Here is a 23,718-nt window from a genome sequence, read left to right as displayed (position 1 = left end):
ACCTTGACTGTTAGCATGGATGTTCATATTCATTGCATGCTATATTGCAGGTTGTCACCAAAGAACTAATTATACCTATGACAAGACTTCCTGCCATATTATACACCTTGTAAAATGACAGTAGTCACCCATAGATATAGTTATTTTGATGAGTATTTTAGATGTTGATTGTTTACAGCTGTAGGACTTCCTTACTGCGTTTTTGGTAGGTTCCCTATATAATTTGCAAAATAGGAAAAAAAGGGAAGTACATTTTGTAGGGTCCCTTTGTCTGACATTTTTTTTCCCCACGTCTGTCATTTGACTGCTAAAAGAACTAATTGGGGACGTCTGCCAGAGGCGCTTCTGGGAAAATTTACTAACCTTGTGTAGAGTGGTCAAAACTAATTTTGGCCTATTAATGGGTTCTAATCAGAATTCTGCTTATTTTGGGGGCCAAAGGTGTCATTAGGTATCTGCAGTGTATGCGGTAGAATAAACTCATGGTTCTCTGGATTTGCTGGTGTTTTTGAAATCTGAATTTTATGCCTGGGCATGATAGGAATGTAACATAGTAACATAGTTCATAAGGTTGAAAAAAGACCAAAGTCCATCAAGTTCAACCTATATACATATTGTGTCCCTACTGTGTTGATCCAGAGGAAGGCAAAAAACCCTTATGAAGCAGATGCCAATTGCCCCATACCAGGGGGAAAATTCCTTCCCGACTCCAAATATGGCAATCAGAATAAATCCCTGGATCAACGTTCTGTCCCTATTAATCTAATATCCATAACTTGTAATATTATTGCTTTCAAGAAACACGTCCAGGCTCCTTTTGAACTCTTTTATTGAGTTTACCATCACCACTTCCTCTGGCAGAGAGTTCCATAATCTCACCGCTCTTACTGTAAAGAACCCCCGTCTGTGCTGGTGTAGAAACCTTCTTTCCTCCAGCCGTAGAGGATGTCCCCTTGTTATAGATACAGTCCTGGGTATAAATAGGTCCTGGGAGTGATCTCTGTACTGCCCCCTTATATATTTATACATAGTTATTAAGTCCCCCCTAAGCCGTCTTTTTTCCAAACTAAATAACCCCAATTCTGATAATCTTTCTGGGTACTGTAGTCCTCCCATTCCCCTTATTACTCTGGTTGCCCGTCTTTGAACCCTCTCCAGCTCCACTATATCTTTCTTGTACACTGGTGCCCAGTACTGTACACAGTATTCCATGTGTGGTCTGACTAGTGACTTGTACAGGGGTAGAATTATTTCCTTGTCGTGGGCATCTATGCCCCTTTTGATGCACCCCATGATTTTATTTGCCTTAGCAGCAGCTGCCTGACACTGGTCGCTACAGGTAAATTTACTGTTAACTAAAACTCCTAAGTCCTTTTCCATGTCAGTCGTCCCCAGTGTTTTCCCATTTAATACATATTCCCAGCCTGGATTTTTCTTCCCCATGTGCATAACCTTACATTTATCTGTGTTGAACCTCATCTGCCACATCCCAGCCCAAGCCTCCAACCTATGCAGATCCATTTGTAATCGTGCGCTGTCCTCTATTGTGTTAACCACGTTACAGAGCTTAGTATCGTCTGCAAAGATTGATACTTTACTATGCAATCCCTCTACAAGGTCATTAATAAATATATTAAAAAGAATAGGACCCAAAACTGACCCCTGTGGTACCCCACTAGCAACAGTCACCCACTCAGAGTATGTACCATTAATAACCACCCTCTGTTTCCTATCACTGAGCCAGTTACTTACCCACATACACACATTCTCCCCCAGCCCAAGCATTCTCATTTTATGTACGAGCCTTTTATGTGGCACCGTATCAAATGCTTTGGAAAAATCAAGATATACGACATCCAGCGATTCACCCCGATCCAGTCTTGAGCTCACCTCCTCATAAAAGCTGATCAGGTTAGTTTGACAGGACCGATCCCTTGTAAACCCATGCTGATATGGAGTCATACACTTATTTTCATTGAGATACTCCAAAATAGCATCTCTTAGGAAACCCTCAAACAGTTTACACACAACAGAAGTTAAACTAACAGGCCTATAATTCCCCGGGTCACTTTTTGTCCCCTTTTTGAATATTGGCACAACATTTGCTATGCGCCAGTCCTGGGGAACAGACCCTGTCACTATAGAGTCCTTGAATATTAGAAATAGGGGTCTGTCTATTACATTACTTAACTCCCTTAGAACGCGGGGGTGAATGCCATCTGGACCTGGTGATTTGTCTATTTTGATTTTTTTTAGGCGGCACTGCACTTCTTCCTGGGTTAGACAGGCGACATGTACTGGGGCATTTATCTCATCCTGCTGTATATTACCTGGCATTTCATTTTCCTCTGTGAATACAGCAGAGAAGAATATATTTAATAGATTAGCTTTTTCCTGATCCCCGTCTATAACTTCTCCCTCATTACTTTTTAAGGGGCCAACGCTTTCATTGTTAACCTTTTTACTATTTATATAGTTAAAGAACATTTTGGGGTTTGTTTTACTCTCTTTGGCAATGAGTCTTTCTGTCTCCAATTTTGCTGCTTTTATCTGATTTTTACATATTTTATTTTTTTCCCGATAGCTTTTTAGTGCTTCCTCACTGCCTTCCTGTTTTAGTAGCTTAAATGCCTTTTTTTTGCCATTTATTGCCCCCTTTACATTTTTATTTATCCACATTGGTTTTCTCTTGTTCCTGACTCTTTTATTCCCATACGGTATGTACCTTTCACAGTGAGAATTTAAGATATTCTTAAAAATCTCCCATTGAGCGTCTGTACTCTTGTTTTTGAGGACATTTTCCCAATTTACAGTGTTAAGGGCTTCTCTTAGTTGATCAAACTTTGCCCTCCTAAAGTGCATAGTTCTTGTGGCTCCTCTAAGAGTTCCCTTATTGAAGGACAAGTTATAATGCATCATATTGTGATCACTATTTCCTAGATGTCCCCTGACCTGCACATTAGTTACTCTGTCAGGTCTGTTGGTTAATATTAAGTCCAGTAGGGCGCCCCCTCTGGTCGGGTCCTGTACCATTTGGGACAGATAATTATCCTTACTTATAGTCAGAAACCGGTTTCCTTTATGAGATTCACAGGTCTCGGTTTCCCAGTTTATGTCGGGATAGTTAAAGTCCCCCATAATAACCACCTCATCGTGATTAGCTGCCTTGTTTATTTGCTTTAATAATTGATCTTCTGCTGCTTCCATTATATTTGGTGGCTTATAGCAAACCCCGATCAGTATTTTATTATTTTTCTTTCCATATATTTCTACCCATAATGACTCCACATTATCATTTCCCTCACATATATTCTCCCGCAGTGTGGCCTTTAGGCTGGACTTTACATAAAGGCAAACTCCTCCCCCTTTTCGTTTTTTCCGATCCTTCCTGAATAGACTATACCCCTGTATGTTAACCGCCCAGTCATAGCTATCATCCAACCATGTCTCTGTTATACCCACTATGTCATAATTTTCTTCAGACATTATTAACTCCAGTTCGTCAGTTTTATTGGTCAGACTTCTGGCATTAGTAAGCATACAATTTAGAGGTGTATGGTTTTTTTCCCTATGAAGCCTATCCCTATTAACTATTCTAACCCCTCCCTCTGCTCCACCCCCAGGTACATTTATAAGCCCCAGCTCTCTATCTACACTATCTTCCCCTTCTATATTGTAGTTTCCCTCCCCCCCTTTCCCTAGTTTAAACACTCCTCCACCCTTCTGACCATCTTCTCCCCAAGCACAGCTGCACCCTCCCCATTGAGGTGCAGCCCGTCCCTACCGTAGAGCCTGTATCCGACAGAGAAGTCGGCCCAGTTCTCCATGAACCCAAACCCCTCCTTCCTACACCAGCTTCTGAGCCACTTGTTTAGCTCCCTAATCTCCCGCTGCCTCTCTGGTGTGGCACGTGGTACAGGTAATATTTCAGAAAATACTACCTTGGAGGTCCTTGCCTTAAGCTTGCTACCTAAGTCCCTGAAATCATTTTTAAGGACACTCCGCCTCCCTCTCACTTTGTCATTGGTGCCAATGTGCACCATGACTGCTGGGTCTTCTCCAGCCCCTCCCAGTAATCTGTCAACCCGATCCGCGATGTGCCGAACTCGAGCGCCAGGCAGACAACACACTGTTCGGCGATCCCGGTCTTTGTGACAGATCGCCCTGTCTGTCCCCCTAATAATTGAGTCCCCCACTACCAGCACCTGTCTGGCCTGCCCTGCGCTCCTCCTTCCCTCCTTACTGGAGCAGACACCCCTCTGGTGGTCAGAGGCAGTGACTTGCTGCAGTACTGCTAACTCTGAACTAACATCCCCCTCATCTGCCAACCGGGCAAACTTGTTGGGGTGTGCTAGATCAGGACTAGCCTCCCTGGCGCTTTTCCCCCTACCCCGCCTTCTAACTGTAACCCAGCTAGCTGCCTGACTGTCCTGTACCTCCATCCCACTATCCTCCCCCACCTCTACCTGCGAGAGAGCTTGCTCAGTGAGCAGCAGACTCCTCTCCAAGTTGTCAATAGATCTCAGTGTTGCCAGTTGCTCCTCCAGACTCAGGATTTGTGCTTCCAAATGAGCAACCCGCACACATCTCGCACAGCAATATGCACCCTCGAAGCGCTGCTCAAGGATTGCATACATTGAGCAAGATGTACACCTGACAGCATTGTCAAACATGGAGGACATCTTGGCAATGGGGATAGCTCCAATAACTGGCAAAAACAGACAGTAAGGCGCAAAATATATATAAATATATTATATGCAATCACAAGGATTTATACTTTACCCTCCTTCTTGCTTTTTAACTCCTTCTTTGCTTGTAACTCCTCACTTAGAGATGTCACTTAGGAGATTCGCCCCAGCTCAGGATTCGCTTGTGTGTCCAAGCTAAATGCAACTGCAAAAGCCAAGCAGAACTCACAGAGAAGGTTACTTAATTAGCAACACACCTGAAATAGCCCTTACCCTTTTTTTTTGCTTTTTTCAACAAAACTTTACACTGAACACAACACAAACAAACACAGTGCTCCCCCTTGCAATAGTAATGAATGTGATTGCTGTTAATCATATATATATATGATATATATAGATTTGAAAACCGAAGTTGTTTGTGTGGTTATTTGGAAAGTCCCTGGAGTGCCGGTAACTATTTTTGGACTTTATATATATATATATATATATATATATATATATATATATACAATATTATTTAATTGTTTTCTCCTATTTTGGTGTGTTACTTACTTTAAATAAAAGTGTTAGATTTTTTATGGTGTTGGGGGGGTCATATTCGGTTTTGGCCAGGTAAATGCTGCACTTTCGGTTTCAGTCCAGAATTCGTTTCGGTGCATCCCTACTACTAAGCCAGACAATTAAGTGGTAAGCCTAGACCACATCAATGTTTGGCGTAGTATATAGTGATTCGGGTTTTGTTACAAGTTTTGTTACAAGTTTTTATTCCTTTCTTTTTTTGGGATGGGGGGGCACCAGAGGAGTAGTCCGCACAGGGCGCCAGAACACCTAAGGCCGGCTCTGGCTGCAGCATATGATGGCGCTATATATATATATATATCACTCAGTAATATCACACATTGTACTGCGCTGCACAGGGCCGGCCCTACAATGGAGCCGACTGGGGCAATTGCCCCAGGCGGCACTTCAGAAGGGGCGGCACTTTGCCGCCCCAAGCGTTTTTTTTTTGTTTTTTTTGAAGCGGAGGAGAGAGAGAGGGGCACCGAGTGGTTTTCGCTTACCCGCTCGGTGCCCCTCTCTCTCTCCCCTGCGGCGAGTTTACCTGTTCGGTCTCGGTGCCGGCTTGTAATGCAGAGCGCCGGAAGTGACGTGAATTTCCGGCGCTCAGCATTACAAGCCGGCACCGTGGCAGCACAGGGAGACTCGCCGCAGGACTGTTTAAGGGTAAGTACCGGGGGGGGGGGTAGATAATGCCGCCCCCCCCCGGCGTCGGCGGGGGGGGGGGCATTTTAAACTTCGCCCCAGGCGGCGTTAAGTCTTCGGCCGGCCCTGGCGCTGCAGCATATGATGGCGCTATATATATATATATATCACTCAGTAATATCACACATTGTACAGCGCTGCACCATATGATGGCGCTATTTAAATTAATAAGATCACATTGTACTGCGCTGCAGTATATGATGGCGCTATATAAATCAGTAACAGCACACATTGTCCAGCCCTGCAGCATATGATAGCCCTATATCAATCAGTATATATCAATCAGTAATATCACACATTGTACTGCGCTGTAGTATATGATGTAGCTATTTAAATTAATAAGAACACATTGTACAGCGCTGCAATATATGATGGCGAGATTTAAATTAATAAGAACACATTGTACTGCGCTGTAGTATATGATGGCGCTATATAAATCAGTAACATTGCACATTGCACAGCGCTGCAGTATATGATGGCGCTATATCAATCAGTATATATCAATCAGTAATATCACACATTGTACTGCGCCGCAGCATATGATGGTGCCATTTAAATCAGTAATATCACACATTGTACAGCGCTGCAGCATATAATGGCGCTATTTACATGAAAAAGAACACATTGCACAGCGCTGCAGCACATGATGGCGCTATATATATATAACTAACATCAGACTTTGTACTGCGCCGTAGCATTTGATGGCGCTATATAAATCAGTTACATCACACATTGTACTGCGCTGCAGCATATAATGGCGCTATTTAAATTAATAAGAACACATTGTACAGCGCTGCAGCATATGATGGCGCTATATAAATCAGTAATATCACACATTGTACTGCGCTGCGGTATATGATGGTGGTATATAAATTTGTACAGCGCCGTAGCATTTGATGGTGCTATATAAATCAGTTACATCACACATTGTACTGCGTTGCAGCATATAATGGCGCTATTTAAATTAATACAGCGCCGTAGCATTTGATGGCGTTATATAAATCAGTTACATCACACATTGTACTGCGCTGCAGCATATTATGGCGCTATTTAAATTAATAAGAAGACATTGTACAGCGCTGCAGCATATATATGGCGCTATATAAATCAGTAATATCACACATTGTACTGCGCTGCGGTATATGATGGTGGTATATAAATCAGTAACATCACATGTTGTACAGCGCTGCGGTGTATAATGGCGCTATATAAATCAGTAACATCACACATTGTACTGCTTTGCGGTGTATGATGGTGCTGTATAAATCAGTAAGATCACACATTGTACTTGCGCTGCAGTATATGATGGCGCTATATCAATCAGTATATATCAATCAGTAATATCACACATTGTACTGCGCCGCAGCATATAGCAGCGCTATATCAATCAGTATATATCAATCAGTAGTATCACACATTGTACAGCGCCGCAGTGTATGATGGCGCTATTTAAATTAATAAGAATACATTGTACAGCGCTGCAGTATATGATGGCGCTATATGTATCACTCAGTAATATCACACATTGTACGGCGCTGTAGCATATGTTGGTGCTATATATATATATATCACTCAGTAATATCACACGTTGTACAGCGCTGCACCATATGATGGTGCTATTTAAATTAATAAGATCACATTGTACTGCGCTGCAGTATATGATGGCGCTATATAAATCAGTAACAGCACACATTGTCCAGCGCTGCAGTATATGATGGCGCTATATCAATCAGTATATATCAATCAGTAATATCACACATTGTACTGCGCTGTAGTATATGATGGCGCTATGTACATTAATAAGAACTCATTGTACAGCGCTGTACCATATGTTGGTGCTATATAAATCAGTAATATCACACATTTTACAGCGTTGCAATATATGATGGTGCTGTTTAAATTAATAAGATTACATTGTTTTGGACCTTACCCCAGATATGTCTGTATAATGACTTTGTGATTCGCTTTCCTATGTATCGTATTTTTTATGTCATTTGTCAATAAACGGAGAATATATAAAAAAAAAATTTATAAGATTACATTGTACTGCGCTGCAGCATATGATGGCGCTATTTACATGAAAAAGAACACATTGTACAGCGCTGTAGCATATGATAGAGCTATTTAAATCAGTAACATCACACCTTGTACAGTGCTGCAGTATATGATAGCGCTATATCAATCAGTATATATCAATCAGTAATATCATACATTGTACTGCGCCACAGCATATAGCAGCGCTTTATCAATCAGTATATATCAATCTGTAATATCACAAATTGTACAGCGCTATAGTATATGATGGTGCTATATAAATCAGTAACATCAGACAATGTACAGCGCTGCAGCATATAATGGCGCTATTTACATGAAAAAGAACACATTGCACAGCGCTGCAGCACATGATGGCGCTATATATATATAACTAACATCAGACTTTGTACAGCGCCGTAGCATTTGATGGCACTATATAAATCAGTTACATCACACATTGTACTGCGCTGCAGCATATAATGGCGCTATTTAAATTAATACAGCGCCGTAGCATTTGATGGCGCTATATAAATCAGTTACATCACACATTGTACTGCGCGGCAGCATATAATGGCGCTATTTAAATTAATAAGAACACATTGTACAGCGCTGCAGCATATGATGGCGCTATATAAATCAGTAATATCACACATTGTACTGCGCTGCGGTATATGATGGTGGTATATAAATTTGTACAGCGCCGTAGCATTTGATGGCGCTATATAAATCAGTTACATCACACATTGTACTGCGCTGCAGCATATAATTGCGCTATTTAAATTAATACAGCGCCGTAGCATTTGATGGCGCTATATAAATCAGTTACATCACACATTGTACTGCACTGCAGCATATAATTGCGCTATTTAAATTAATAAGAAGACATTGTACAGCGCTGCAGCATATGATGGCGCTATATAAATCAGTAATATCACACATTGTACTGCGCTGCGGTATATGATGGTGGTATATAAATCAGTAACATCACACATTGTACAGCGCTGCGGTGTATAATGGCGCTATATAAATCAGTAACATCACACATTGTACTGCTTTGCGGTGTATGATGGCGCTGTATAAATCAGTAAGATCACACATTGTACTGCGCTGCAGTATATGATGGCGCTATATCAATCAGTAATATCACACATTGTACTGCGCCGCAGCATATAGCAGCGCTATATCAATCAGTATATATCAATCAGTAATATCACACATTGTACAGCGCCGCAGTGTATGATGGCGCTATTTAAATTAATAAGAATACATTGTACAGCGCTGCAGTATATGATGGCGCTATATGTATCACTCAGTAATATCACACATTGTACGGCGCTGTAGCATATGTTGGTGCTATATAAATCAGTAATATCACACATTGTACTGCGCTGCAGTATATGATGGCGCTATATCAATCAGTATATATCAATCAGTAATATCACACATTGTACTGCGCCGCAGCATATAGCAGCGTTATATCAATCAGTATATATAAATCAGTAATATCACACACTGTACTGCGCCACAGCATATAGCAGCGCTATATCAATCAGTATATATCAATCAGTAATATCACACATTGTACTGCGCCACAGCATATAATGGCGCTATATAAATTAATAGGAACACATTGTACAGCGCTGCAGCATATGATGGCACTATTTAAATTAGTAGGAACACATTGTACAGCGCTGCAGTATATGATGGCGCTATATATATCACTCAGTAATATCACACATTGTACGGCGCTGTAGCATATGTTGGTGCTATATAAATCAGTAATATCACACATTGTACTGCGCTGCAGTATATGATGGCGCTATATCAATCAGTATATATCAATCAGTAATATCACACATTGTACTGCGCCGCAGCATATAGCAGCGTTATATCAATCAGTATATATCAATCAGTAATATCACACATTGTACTGCGCCACAGCATATAGCAGCGCTATATCAATCAGTATATATCAATCAGTAATATCACACATTGTACTGCGCCACAGCATATAATGGCGCTATATAAATTAATAGGAACACATTGTACAGCGCTGCAGCATATGATGGCACTATTTAAATTAATAGGAACACATTGTACAGCGCTGCAGTATATGATGGCGCTATATATATCACTCAGTAATATCACACATTGTACAGCGCTGCAGCATATGATGGCGTTATTTAAATGAAAAAGAACACATTGTACAGCGCTGCAGAGTGTTACTGCGATATGGAGTATGGCGGCGATATATAAATCAATAAATAACATACATCTCCCCGTAGATGCTGTATCTAGTGGGGGGCAGGTCATGGAGGCTCTACTTCCATTAAATGGGTGAGTTGCCCCTCCAAGTGCTGCACGCAGTTATATGGTGCAGAAACAGTTCACTGGTTACCATGGTGACAAACTCCTAGTTATAGAGACACCCAAACGGTCACATTATACAGCCTTCGGATTTGGGGGTTTAAGTAGTTTGGGGGCATTAGATATTGGCTGATGTTGGCTTTCTTCAGTAAAAAGAGGTCTGGGGCAGGTTAACTAAATAGCACAAAACACATCATGGGAATAAAACGGCAAGAAACCTAAAAGGGCTAGGTCTGTGTCCGGCAGCTGTAGGGTTAATTTACCCAGGTTCCTAAGATGCTGCAGTGATGTCACAATGCTGACTCTATCCTGGCAATGACCTCACAGCGGCATCAGACAGTTTGTGAAAATGCAGCTGTTAGGTGCTGGATATTTCCCTCCGCATTTCGTGGAATTTCTTTACGAGCGGTAAGCCAATCAAATCATTACAATAACATTCTTTTATTTTATATAATATTTAAGGATTAGCAGCAAACATACGTGCCTCGGTGCGCTGCTTTCCCAACCCCTCTCTGCTGGGATTTGGTTCCACGACTCCACTACATCCCTAGCCTAGACACATTTTCTTACATATGCCCCAAAACCCCTTTTTTTTTTTCTTAAAAAATATCTATAGCTTTTCACCACCGACTCTGCTTTCCATGGCACCCCCTGAAGCCACACCGACCGCCCCATCATTGGCAGTAAAGGGGCCCCCTGGACCTATAGGAAAGGGGGGTCATGACTGCTGGCCCATGTAGGGTGGCTGCAGTAAGCCCCTTTTCCATTGGTGGGGAGCGGTAACAATGTTTCAGCTAAGAGGGTTCATAGGTTGGTGAAGAGGTCACTCTTACCTCTTCCAGACGGTAGCCGCTTGGGCCGGTTTATTTAACTTCTTGTTGGGCCGAGCGCTCAAGAAGCCTGAGTATAAGACGACCCTATAGGAAAAAAAGTTTTACCTGTAAATGTTAATTCATGTAAACTATTTTTGCATATTTAATACAAACTATGATTGAAAAAACATTTGTTTTTATTTCCTTTTATTTGCCAACCTGCCCCCAGTTATGCACATCTGCCCCCCAGATATGCCTTATATGCCACCCTATATGCCACTCTTCCCCAGATATGCTTTTTAACCCCCTATATGCCACTCTGCCTCCCTGACATGCATTTTAACCCCCTATTTGCCACTCTGACTCCAGAAAACCATTGAACCCCACCCCCATGCCACTCTTGACCCCCCCCCGACATACCTGTGCATCCCTTTACATGTGACCCTTGCTTCAGACTCCCTGGTGTCTAGTGGGGCAGCCGGGGGAGGTCTGTGCAAATCAGACCTCCTCTAATAGTGGCCAATACTTCCGCCCAGGCTTCTATGACTGAGTGCCGGCATCCACATGATGTTCCGGTGCTCCACCATAGAAGCCCAGACGGAAGTGCTGGCAGCAGCAGAGGTTGTCTGTGCGCATCCCACAAACGTTCACCGGCTGCAGGATGTGCACAGACAACTTCAGCTGCTGCCAGCACTTCCGCCGGTGTGATGCCTGGCGCTCCTTCATAGAAGCCCCCAGAGGAAGTGCTGGCAGCAGCAGAGGCTGCCAGAGCGAAGGATTCGGGTCCCCTGCAGGCCTGCGGGGGATCTGGATCTTAGTCTTGTAATCAGACCTCTATTACTCTGGAAAAAACCTTGTCTTATAATCGAGCAAATACGGTACATTAATATTAGCCCCCTGGTTGATGGCAGACGAGCCCCCTTCTGGCGACCAGTAGAGTCCCTCGAACAGACTTTTAAAATCTTGGTGCCGCAACTTGGCTCCAAGAGTTAAAGGTTCGTACGAATGACCAATAGAGTCGCTAATATTTATTAATATTACACCCTGCTGCCAATATATATATTAGACTTACTTGGGCACCGGCCCAAATGTAAATTAATAAGAACACATTGTACAGCGCTGCAGCATATGATGGTGCTTTATAAATCAGTAATATCACACATTGTACAGCGCTGCAGTATATGATGGTGCTCAATAAATCAGTAATATCACACATTGTACAGCGCCGCAGCATATGATAGCGATATATAAATCAGTAACATCACACATTGTACAGCGCTGCAGCATATGATGGCGTTATTTAAATGAAAAAGAACACATTGTACAGCGCTGCAGAGTGTTACTGCGATATGGAGTATGGCGGCGATATATAAATCAATAAATAACATACATCTCCCCGTAGATGCTGTATCTAGTGGGGGGCAGGTCATGGGGGCTCTACTTCCATTAAATGGGTGAGTTGCCCCTCCAAGTGCTGCACGCAGTTATATGGTGCAGAAACAGTTCACTGGTTACCATGGTGACAAACTCCTAGTTATAGAGACACCCGAACGGCCACATTATACAGCCTTCGGATTTGGGGGTTTAAGTAGTTTGGGGGCATTTAGATATTGGCTGATGTTGGCTTTCTTCAGTGAAAAGAGCTCTCAGGTTAACTAAATAGCACGAAACACATCATGGGAATAAAACGGCAAGAACCCTAAAAGGGCTAGGTCTGTGTCCGGCAGCTGTAGGGTTAATTTACCCAGGTTCCTAAGATGCTGCAGTGATGTCACAATGCTGACTCTATCCTGGCAATGACCTCACAGCGGCATCAGACAGTTTGTGAAAATGCAGCTGTTAGGTGCTGGATATTTCCCTCCGCATTTCGTGGAATTTCTCTACGAGCGGTAAGCCAATCAAATCATTACAATAACATTCTTTTATTTTATATAATATTTAAGGATTAGCAGCAAACATACGTGCCTCGGTGCCCTGCTTTCCCAACCCCTCTCTGCTGGGATTCGGTTCCACGACTCCACTACATCCCTAGCCTAGACATATGCCCCAAAAGCCCTTTTTTTTTTTCTTAAAAACAATCTATAGCTCTTCACCACCGACTCTGCTTTCCATGGCACCCCCTGAAGCCACACCGACCGCCCCGTCGTTGGCAGTAAAGGGGGCCCCCTGGACCTATAGGAAAGGGGGATTGGTGGGGAGAGGAAACAATGTTGCGGCTAAGAGGGTTCATTGGTAGGTGAAGAGGTGACTCTTACCTCTTCCAGACGGTAGCCGCTTGGGCTGGCTTATGGCCCCCGCAGGGCTGGGACTCTCGGTTATCGGTGGTTATTTAACTCCTGGATGGGCCGAGCGCTCAGCAGCTGGCAGGTTGTTTTTCGGAGGTATAAAAGGTTTGGTTGTTCCGCTGGCCCGGGAAATGGTTATTGTATGTTTAGTAAAAGCTGTGGCCAAATGGGGGGGGGGGGTATTTGGGTTCTTTTTGGGTGGCCCGTTGCTATGGGTCTAAACAGTCATGTAATTTAAAGGGGTATTAATCACCAGTGGCGTCTCCAGCTTTAATATTTAGGAGGGCACGTTTGGGGACAGGGACACTACACTACATATACACCATATATATATATACATATGCGTTAGACATATATTATATATATAGATACATATATATGCATTTTTAACTACACAGTATATGCTTATTTCTTTGGAGTAAAGACCGTTATTTAAATATTATTTCAGAATAACAGCTGAACTGGCAGTTATTTTCCATTCTTTAATATTAACCCCTGCTGCCAATATATAATAATATTAACCCTGCTGCCGTGATATATTAATATTAGCCCCCGCCACCAATATATGTATATATATATATATATATATATATATTACAGTATTTGCTCAGTTATAAGACGACCCCTCAAAATGTTAATATTACGGTAATTTAGGGAAAAAAAGGGAAAAGCCTGAATATAAGACGACCCTATAGGAAAAAAAGTTTTACCAATAAATATTAATTCATGTTGACTATTTTTGCATATTTAATAAAAACTATGATTGAAAAAATGTTTTTATTTGCCAGCTTGCCCCCAGTTATGCTCATCTGCCCCCCAGATATGCCACTCTGCTCCTCGGAAATGCCTTATACCCCCCTATATGCCACTCTGCCCTAGATATGCCTTTTAACCCCAGTCTGACTCCAGAAAACCATTGAACACAGCCGACATGCCACTCTTAACTCCCCTCGGCTTACCTGTGCATCCCTTTACATGTGACCCTTGCTTCAGACTCCCTGGTGTCTAGTGGAGCAGCCGGGGGAGGTCTGTGCAATGCAGACCTCCGCTACTGGTGGCCAATACTTCCGCCCGGGCTTCTATGATTGAGCGCCGGCATCACATGATGTTCCGGTGCTCCACCATAGAAGCCCCAATGGAAGTGCCGGCAGCAGCAGAGGTTGTCTGTGCGCATCCCACAAACGTTCACCGGCTGCAGGATGTGCACAGACAACTTCCGCTGCTGCCAGCACTTCCGCCGGTGCTTCTATGTTGAAGCACCGGAAGGTCATGTGATGCCTGGCGCTCCATCATAGACGCCCCCGGAGGAAGTGCTGGCAGCAGCAGAGGCTGCCGGAGAGAAGGATCCGGGTCCCCTGCAGCGCTGCGGGGGATCTGGATCTTATTCTCGTAATCAGACCTCTATTTGTCGCCGCCATGTTCGGTATTCGGGTATACTCTGTCTCCCCCCTTCTTACTATCTACCCTGTCCCCCTTCTCACTATCTACCCTCTTGCTGAAAACGTATTCCTGAGCGACCGCTTGGTGCCCCTCTCTCTCCCCCTTGCTGACACCACTGTCTACTTTCTCTCCCCTCTTCTCACTATCTACCCTCCCCCTATATACCCTCCCCTTCTCAGTATCTACCACCCCCCTTCTCACTATCTACCCTCTTTACCTTCTCACTATCATCATTAATTGATCCACTCATTAATTCATACTCTCACTCATTTACACAATTCATCCACACATTAATTTATTCATTCTCTCACTCTTTCACACAATTCATTCACACGTTGTCTTTCATTCTCTCAGTCATTTCAGGGGCTTGCGCATGTTCCTTACACCTCCTTTCTCTCTCTCTCTCTTGCAGATTCCATCATGATCATCTAAACATATCATACAATTCCACCAAGAATTACTGCTACGGTGCCCGCATCCGCAGCACAGTGCTGCAGGGGCTGCCTTTTGGCGGGATTCCCACAGTCCTGTTTCTGGACTTCATGTGCTTCCTGGTTAGTGATTCCCGGCGATCATCTGGCGGGTCAGAGCTGTTGGTCCCATCTTTCAGCAGCTGTTAGAGCTCATGGGCGAGGAAATGAGTCTCTTTATACCCCAGGCGTGCTGTATTCGCAGGGTAATACTGGCTCCGTATTCTGATGCGTTTATTAACCTCTCTCTCTCCCACAGGCTCTGCTGTTTATCTTTTCCATCTTGAGGAAGCTAGCGTGGAATTATGGCAGAATTGCCTTGGTATCTGACGTTGAAAAGTGAGTACATAAGGGTTTATAGCCTATTGTCTGGGGCCCGTACATGGAGCCACTGCTTGCCCAGCCCCCGAAGACACACAACACGAAGTGTTCGTCTTCGTGAATATCTCCTAACCAATCTCCCTGGTCCCTTCCCCTCTACCCTATCTTGTCTACACTGCATCGCAGGGGTTAACGGGAGCAGGAATCCATAGGTTAGCGCAAGGAGTAAAAGTTCCGTGCGAGCCAATCTATTGGTTGCCTGCAGGGTCCTCTTCTGGCATCAACCAATTGGCGACAATAGAGTCGCTCTCATGGAACTTAAACTTCTGTTCCCTTCCAGGCCAAGTTTCGGCTCCAGGATTCAAAGGCTGGTGCAAGCGACTCTATTGGTCGCTCGTACGGACCTTTAACTCCTGCACCTGCCCTTTATTGGTTGATGCCAAAGGAGGCGAAGTGGCTTGCACGGACCTTTAACTCCTGGAACCTCCCCAGGCCAAGTTCCGCCGTCAAGAGTTAAAGGTCTGTATGAGCGACTTTATTGGTCGCGGCAGGCAGCTCCTTCATTGGTTGATGCTAGAGGAGCTCCCTGCAGGCGACCAATAGAGTCGTTCGCATGGACCTTTAACTCCTGGAACATCCGAAGGTCAAGTTCCGCCGTCAGGAGATAAAGGTCTGTACAGGCGACTCTATTGGTCGCTCGTATGGACCTTTAACTAATGGAGCAGGGAGAGGCGGAGTTAAAGCTCTGTGCGAGCGACTCTATTGGTTGCCGGCAGGAAGCTCCTCTGCCAGAGAGATCTTTCTTTGTTTGTCCTGAAGCCCTCTCCCTATCAGTGGGTATGACGGTACCCAAAGGACACTGGCAGGGGAGGTGCATATTTTTGGGGGTTCGGGAAGCATAGAAAAGTTTCCAAAGTTCACCCGAGTTGTTTAACTTTTTCATTACCGGCCCGAGTGGCACCTTGGTCGGACTTGCCTTTGGGACGGGTGCTACGTCAAATCCCGAATTCAGACTTAATGGTTTGGTAACTTATCTTGTGAGCTTAATATCCTCTCTGGTGATTAACCCTTTTTCTGCCAGGCTGCATGTGGACTAGAAGCTAGCTCTTCTTCCTAACACTGTCTTCCTCTCTCCACAGCGGGACGTCAGAGATGCGCTCGGACGGCCACGACGGTTATGAGCGTCTGACCCATGATTTCGGTCAAATGGACAGAGTAAGTACCGGCAAAACCCCACCATAACAGCAGCAGCTCTCCACTGGTTATGGAACTATAACTCCCATGATGCTCGACTGGGTATAGGCATACCCTTGTTCTTTTAGGATGCCGGCAGAGCATTCTGGGAGTTGTATTTCTACAGGTGGAAAGCTTGCTGTAGAGCGCCCCTCGGCGTGAGTATGACGGCGGATGTGTGCACACGGGGGTGTTTTACACGCTTTCTGCTTTACGTGTTATTTGAAGTGTGGGGGTAATTAATTTATTGATCACGGAGCATTATGGGGTTTTTTAGAACCGTACATTATGGTTGGGATGGTATAATATTTATGTTAAGGTAAGAAGGACGCATTGATTTGCATAACTCAGTACAAAGTTATTTAGTGTCTCAGAGATGCCCTAGACAGAGCGTGGGCATTAAATGGGCTTTATCACCTAAAGAGTGTTTAGAAACAAAAAGCATGCAGATCAGTGGAAGAGGGTTTAGGCTTTTGGGAAAGTCTCTGAATGGGCATCTCTCTGCGGCCGCAGACTCTTCCAGCTGAGCTGCGGTCTGGATCTCGGATTTTGCCCCTTTTGAGCTTTTCTGATGAATCGATTCCAGCCGCTGCTCACGGCTTTGCTGATGTTTTTTATGTAATTCATGTTTTCGTGAACAATAACAGCGTTTTGCGTGTTCTCGCCCCGCAGGGTTTGTTCTCGTGGTTGCCGGCCATCTTCAGGATAAAGTGAGTCTGTATCTTAACGTCTTTAATACACGAGATTTCTGTTATTTAACGGCCAGGGTGGATGGGCACTTCCCAGCCTCACTGGTGTTAGGAGAGGGTCGGCTGAGGGTTATCTGAGTGCATTAGCGCTGTATATTAACCCTTGTTTTCTCATTACAGAGAGGAGGAGATCCTTGAGAAATGTGGCATGGATGCTTTGCATTACCTCTCCTTCCAGCGCCACATCATCGGACTCCTGATAATTGTTCTCATCATGTCCGTTGGCATTGTCCTTCCTGTCAACTTCTCCGGGAGTCTGTTAGGTAAGAGAGACTGGGGGGGGCAGCTCTAGCCACCAGAGCTTACAGTCAACAGGCCATTTGTGGATCGGTGGCAGGAAGGTTGGGGCTCACATTGAACATTTCCTTTTCTCTCTCTTTTAGGAAGCAGGGCGGTCAGTTTCAGAAGAACAACTATCGCCAACTTGAATTCAGGGTGAGTGTGCGTAGGGGGAGAGTACTCTAAGCTCCCGTACCCTTTGATCACGGGACGCGGCAGCTGTCACATTAGAGAGAAAAGCTGTCACATTAGAGCGGCTGCCGGCGGGGCTTAGGTTTTTTTGTAGCGTTTCTGTAGTTTAATTGTGCCGACGGCTCTCCGCTTGTCCTCCCAGCGGTACGGAACACGCATTGCGTTCTGGGACGGTCCAGAGAGTGCACCCCCTACTTACCCCTCTAGAGCGAAAGGTCCTCCTTACTAGCAGCGTGCCTGCGTGCGCCGGTTAGTAGAGCTGCCCCTGGGCGAACGGTTAATGTGTCCGTCTGTATGGGCAGCCGTCGGTAGTAACTCACTTACCTCTCCCATGTCTCTCTCTTTCTCTCAGTGATAAGCTGCTCTGGTTACACACCGCCTTCGCCTTCTTCTACCTGCTGCTCACCGTCTACATCATGCGCCGTCACACATCCAAAATGCATTACAAGGAGAATGATCTGGTAAGTACCGGTGGGAGCGCCGTACAAAAGAAATGCCAGGCGGCTACAATGACCTGGCTGAGCCATTCGGAGCCACGATTTTCCTTCCACAGCATCCTGGGCCTTTATTACACATCTGCCCCCTTCACTCTGCCGTATGGTCAGTACAGCACAGAGCGCACTCCAAGTGTCCCGTTACTCACCCGGAATTGTGTTCCTTTACAGGTGAAGTGCACGCTGTTCATAGACGGTGTTTCCAAGAAGGCAGAGCCGGAGAGCATCAAGAAACACTTCGAGTGAGTGTCGCTGCAGAGCGTCTCGCCCCGGCGCGTTTTGTTAGCTGTCTTTTGCGGTCTCTCCTGCCCCAGGACTCTCCAGGGGTCTCTTTTGCCTCCGTTTAAATGATTGCGTTTGCTTTGTTTTAGGGAAGCGTATCCCGACTGCAGCGTGTTAGACGCCCAGCCGTGTTACAATGTGGCACGGCTCATGAGGTTGGATACAAAGAGGTGAGTGCGATTTCTCCGGGTATAACGCGTGGCCGGTGTGACCCGATGGGGCAGAAACACGTGGTGTGTACCGTGTCCCATCAGGCTGGGGTAAGGCCTTTTCCCCGCTCCTCCGCTTTTACCTTTTGGGTAGGAGGCTGTGGTGAGACCCCTAATCTGTGAATGCCGCGTGTCTCAGAATGTCCTAAATGCCCTTTTCCTATAGAAGGAGTTATAAGGCTCTGTGATTTCTCATCCCCCGGGTCTCGGACATCTGCGTAGAACCAGAGACCGATAACTCGCTGGATGTGAGTGATAAGAGTGGGAGCTTCTCCTTGCGTCCTCATCATTTGTTGTCTCTCCTGCAGGAAGAAGGCTGAACGGGCCCGGTTCTATTTTACTGACCTGAAGAGCACAGAGAACGGCCCGTCTTCGGTCAGCGCCAAACGGTGCGGCCACCTCTGCTGCTGCGCCATCAAAGGCTGCGAACAGGTACTGCGCGGGGGGCCGCCGACAGACATCGCACGCGTCTGCAGATACGCTTAGATAAAATATTTAATTGGGGGGGTTAAGGTAGAACCTACTCCTATTCTTGTTGGTTTTGCATTGTGTATATACATATATATATATATATATTTACCGGTATATATGTATGTATATTTATATATATGTGTGTGTATTTATGTTTTTATACATATATAGATATATATATATATTTTTTTTTTTATTATTATTATTATTTTTTTATATATATATATATATATCTTCTTCAGGATTGGGGGAAATGCAATTGTTATAATCGGGTCAGAAAGCTGATTGATTCTTTTCCCGGTTGTGCAGAGTTATCAGGAAGGGGCATTTCAGGCTTTTTCACACACTTTTTGCCCCGCGCAGGTGGAGGCCGTGGAATATTACTCGCGGCTGGAGGAGAACCTGAAGGAGGCGCACAAGAAAGAGAAGGAGAAGGTGACCGAGAAGCCCCTCGGGATGGTGTTTGTCACGTTTCACAACCAGGACGCGGCAGCCACGTGAGTCTCCTACATGAGCTAACAAAAGGTCATTCGTGGTGTGGGGTGTGGAGACGGATGAGGTCTTCCCACTGCATTGTTGAGGTCGATGATATTTACCGCTGTCTCTGTCTTCTGCAGGATCTTCGCAGACTTTAACATTTACCAGTGTCACGGCTGCAGCTGCAGAGCGGACCCCCAGTTGTCCTCCTGTAGTGAGTCCCTGCAGGTGTTAAACTGGAGCGTGAGCTATGCCCCCGACCCGCAGAACATTTACTGGTAAGAACATCCTGGGGCATGGGGGGGTAGATGGGGAGGACAGGAAAACCAGCTGTATTTGGGTAGACACAGCGTTACATGGCCACGAAGGGACTTTATGTCCATCCTATGCGTGTTTAAATCCCCTTACTGTATTAGCTTCCACCACTTCTGGGAGACTGTTTCATGCATCCACCACCCTCTCAGTAAAGTAGAACTTCCATGACCTCTTATTCTGACATTGCTCCTCTTTTCAAATAAGCCTGCTGTACTTTGTTAAACCCTTTTAAGTATTTAAATGTTTCTATTGAATCCCCGTCTCTCTTCTCTCCTCCAAGCCGGACATATTAAGATTCTTTAACCCTCCTCGTGATTTCTGTCCTGCAAACCACTTACCATGTTTGTAGCTCTCCTCCTGTCGATGTCCTTCGGGAGATGGGGGTCTCCAGAACTGTACCCAATACTCTAGGTGAGGTCTGTAAATTGGCCAAAACCCCCTCCCTGCTACTAATGCCCCTCGCTGTACACCCAGCACCCTGCTTGCTCTTTGAGATGCTTCCTTGCATTGTCTACTTACCTTTAAGCCATCAGAAGTAATGACTTTTATCACTTTATCACTTTTTTATTGTGAACCCAATTCTCTCCTGTGTGTGTTTTGTTGCGTCTAATAATGTGCTTGGCCTCCCTGAGCTTAGCTTTATGTTGAGACAGGACTCTGTATTACGGTGTTTAAAGGTCTCCGTCACTATGTGTTGCGGAGCGCGGCCACAGGAATGGATAGGATTTTCTGTAATGTGTCTCGACTCGCTACTTTCTGCCTCTTTATCAGGGAGAACCTGTCCACGCGCGGCTTTGTCTGGTGGTTTCGTTGTATTTCCATCAACGTTGTCCTCTTCGCGTTGCTGTTCTTCATGACCACCCCAGCAATTATAATATCTACCATGGACAAGTTCAACGTCACCAAGCCCGTGGAGCAGCTGAACGTGAGTAGAGTAGACCAGGCTCCGGGGGGAACTATGTTATCGGGGGGGGGGGGGCTTTCCATTGCTTTCTTGTTTCTTGTGTTTTATGACCTTGTGTTTTCTCTCTCCACAGAGTCCCATTATCACTCAGTTCTTCCCCACTCTCCTGTTGTGGTCCTTCTCCTCCTTATTGCCAACCATCGTCTACTACAGCACATTCTTGGAGTTTCACTGGACCAGGTACTGATATCACTGCCATGCCGTATGTAATTAGCGCCCCCAGGAGGGACTTGGCACGGACGGTACTTGGTGGAGTGGCTCTGTGCGAGCGCTCGCTGTCCGGAGATTGTTTAGTAACTTTCCGTCTTGGTTTCAGGTCCGGAGAGAACAGGACCACGATGCACAAGTGTTACGCCTTCCTCATCGTCATGGTTCTGCTGCTACCATCTCTCGGCTTGAACAGGTAATACGTCTATCCAGTAGGTTTGGGGCCGAAGCCCGTGTCCCGGCGGCGGTGTGTTTGACGCGGATGCTGAACTAACTCTTCTTACATCTCCCCCGCAGCCTGCACCTGTTTTTCCGGTGGTTATTCGATAAGAAGTTCTTGGATCAGGCGGCCGTTCGATTCGAGTGAGTAAAGTAAACGGTAAAGGTCGGGTTCCCCGTGAGCCTGGCTCGGGAACGATTAACACCTCGCGCGTAGTCAAAGAGGTCCGTGCTTTGTTGAGTTAATGGGGGCCGTGTTCCGCTCTGATGTTTTTGTCCGTGGTCTCCTCCAGGTGCGTGTTCCTGCCAGACAACGGAGCCTTCTTTGTGAATTATGTCATCGCCGCAGCCTTCATTGGAACGGCCATGGACTTGCTGCGCATTCCGGGGCTACTGCGGTACATGATCCGCCTGTGCCTCGCACGCTCTGCGGCAGAACGCAGGAATGTAACGGGGGTACGTGCTTTATCGTGTTTATCTAACTTTTTTACTCTCAACGTGTGTCTGTCTCTTTATTCCTGGCACTCTCTCGCCCTCTCTATATCTAGACAGCTATCATTAATGCCCTTTCCCTTCTTGTGCTTCCAGAACCAGGCTTTCAAGTTCCAGTTCGGGGCGGCCTACGCCTGGATGATGTGCATCTTCACCGTCGTCATGACGTACAGCATCACATGTCCCATTATTGTACCGTTTGGATTGATGTATATGCTCCTCAAACACCTGGTGGATCGGTACAACATGTACTACGCATACCTGCCGGCCAAGCTGGATAAGAAGATCCACTCCTGGGCGGTGAACCAGGTGGTGGCGGCACCGATCCTCTGTCTCTGCTGGCTGCTCTTTTTTTCCACCGTAAGATCGGGTACGTGGCTTCGCGTTGCGGGCACACTGAGTATCGAGTAGCGGGTTTCTCTCCTCTGTGAGTGGGACCCGAGCGCTCATGCCTTTTGTTTGGTTTTAACCTTTTATTTATCCCGCAGGCTTCTTTGCTCCAACATCCATGTTCACGTTTGTGATCCTCGTGATCACCATCGCCGTCTGCCTGTGCCACGTCTGCTTTGGGCACTTTAAGTATCTTAGTGCTCACAACTACCCGGTACGTATACGGAGCGCGTGTGATAAATCTCCTTATCGTTACGTGGATCTGACACCCGCTCGTTCTGCTCTCTCACCTTTTAGGTTGACGACGTGGAGGCAAACATAGATGGAGCACAGAATGGCCGCCCTCCATGGGATACCTCCTCCCACAAGCTCAGGGTAAGTGTGTAGGCGTCTGTGCTTATAAATAACACAATGTCCTATTGTACTGGTTATATATATGATATATTGTATACAGCTCTATGGCTATAAGCCGGATCCATGGCGCTTTCGTGTCTGATGTTGTATGACGGTACATGGTCCTGTTTGTTAGGACTGTTGCTCACGCCAATCTTTCTTACTCTCCGCAGAAGTACATCGCGCAGGTTCTGCAAGACTCTTGTATGGATAGCGATCCAGCTGCAGACGTGGGAGAGCCAAGTTTTCAAGACGAGGAAGTGAGCGCTGACAGCACGCGCGACTCGGACTTCCACTCGTGCGAGGACTGCTTTACAGAAAACGAGATACATCGGTGATTCGCTGCCGAGGTCAAGGGAGCGTCAAACCATTACCACGGCCTCCGCCGGGCGCTGACACCGACGGTATATAGATTGTAAAAAAATAATAAAAAATATCACGTTAAAAAAACTATAAAAGAGAGATATTATCTAAAACTTTAAAGAGAGAGCACATCGATGTGGTTTTGATTCAAGAATCTCATTGGCTAAAAATTAATAGTAAGAAAATGAAAATAGGTGGTTATTCTATAGTGGCAAATGCTTCCCTAGATAATAATAAGAAAAGGGGGGTGGTTATATTAATTTCAGAGGCAGTTAAGTTTGAGAATATTTATCAGGAGATTGATCCAGA

At 45.3% G+C, this 23,718-nt stretch overlaps 1 protein-coding gene across 1 annotated transcript; it reads left to right on the top strand.

Annotated features, from left to right (window-relative positions):
• The first annotated feature begins 12,994 nt into the window (after positions 1–12,994).
• On the top strand, positions 12,995–23,384 carry LOC149284452 (mechanosensitive cation channel TMEM63B-like). Its single transcript, XM_089496748.1, has 22 exons — positions 12,995–13,053; positions 15,302–15,443; positions 15,619–15,698; positions 16,820–16,895; positions 17,586–17,623; positions 17,783–17,925; positions 18,046–18,097; positions 18,486–18,594; positions 18,799–18,869; positions 18,999–19,079; positions 19,427–19,550; positions 19,953–20,086; positions 20,207–20,344; positions 21,153–21,306; positions 21,419–21,525; positions 21,662–21,748; positions 21,850–21,915; positions 22,065–22,227; positions 22,360–22,633; positions 22,752–22,867; positions 22,951–23,000; positions 23,186–23,384. The coding sequence occupies exons 1-22, from the start codon at positions 12,995–12,997 to the stop codon at positions 23,382–23,384; spliced, it is 2,463 nt and encodes an 820-aa protein (XP_089352874.1).
• Positions 23,385–23,718: the final 334 nt, after the last annotated feature.

This window comes from Sceloporus occidentalis, unplaced genomic scaffold (genome assembly GCF_023333645.1).
Source record: "Sceloporus occidentalis isolate IW3139 unplaced genomic scaffold, rSceOcc1.0.p SCAF_93, whole genome shotgun sequence".
NCBI classification, from domain to species: Eukaryota; Metazoa; Chordata; class Lepidosauria; order Squamata; family Phrynosomatidae; genus Sceloporus; species Sceloporus occidentalis.
This window is presented reverse-complemented; position numbering and strand designations above follow the sequence as displayed.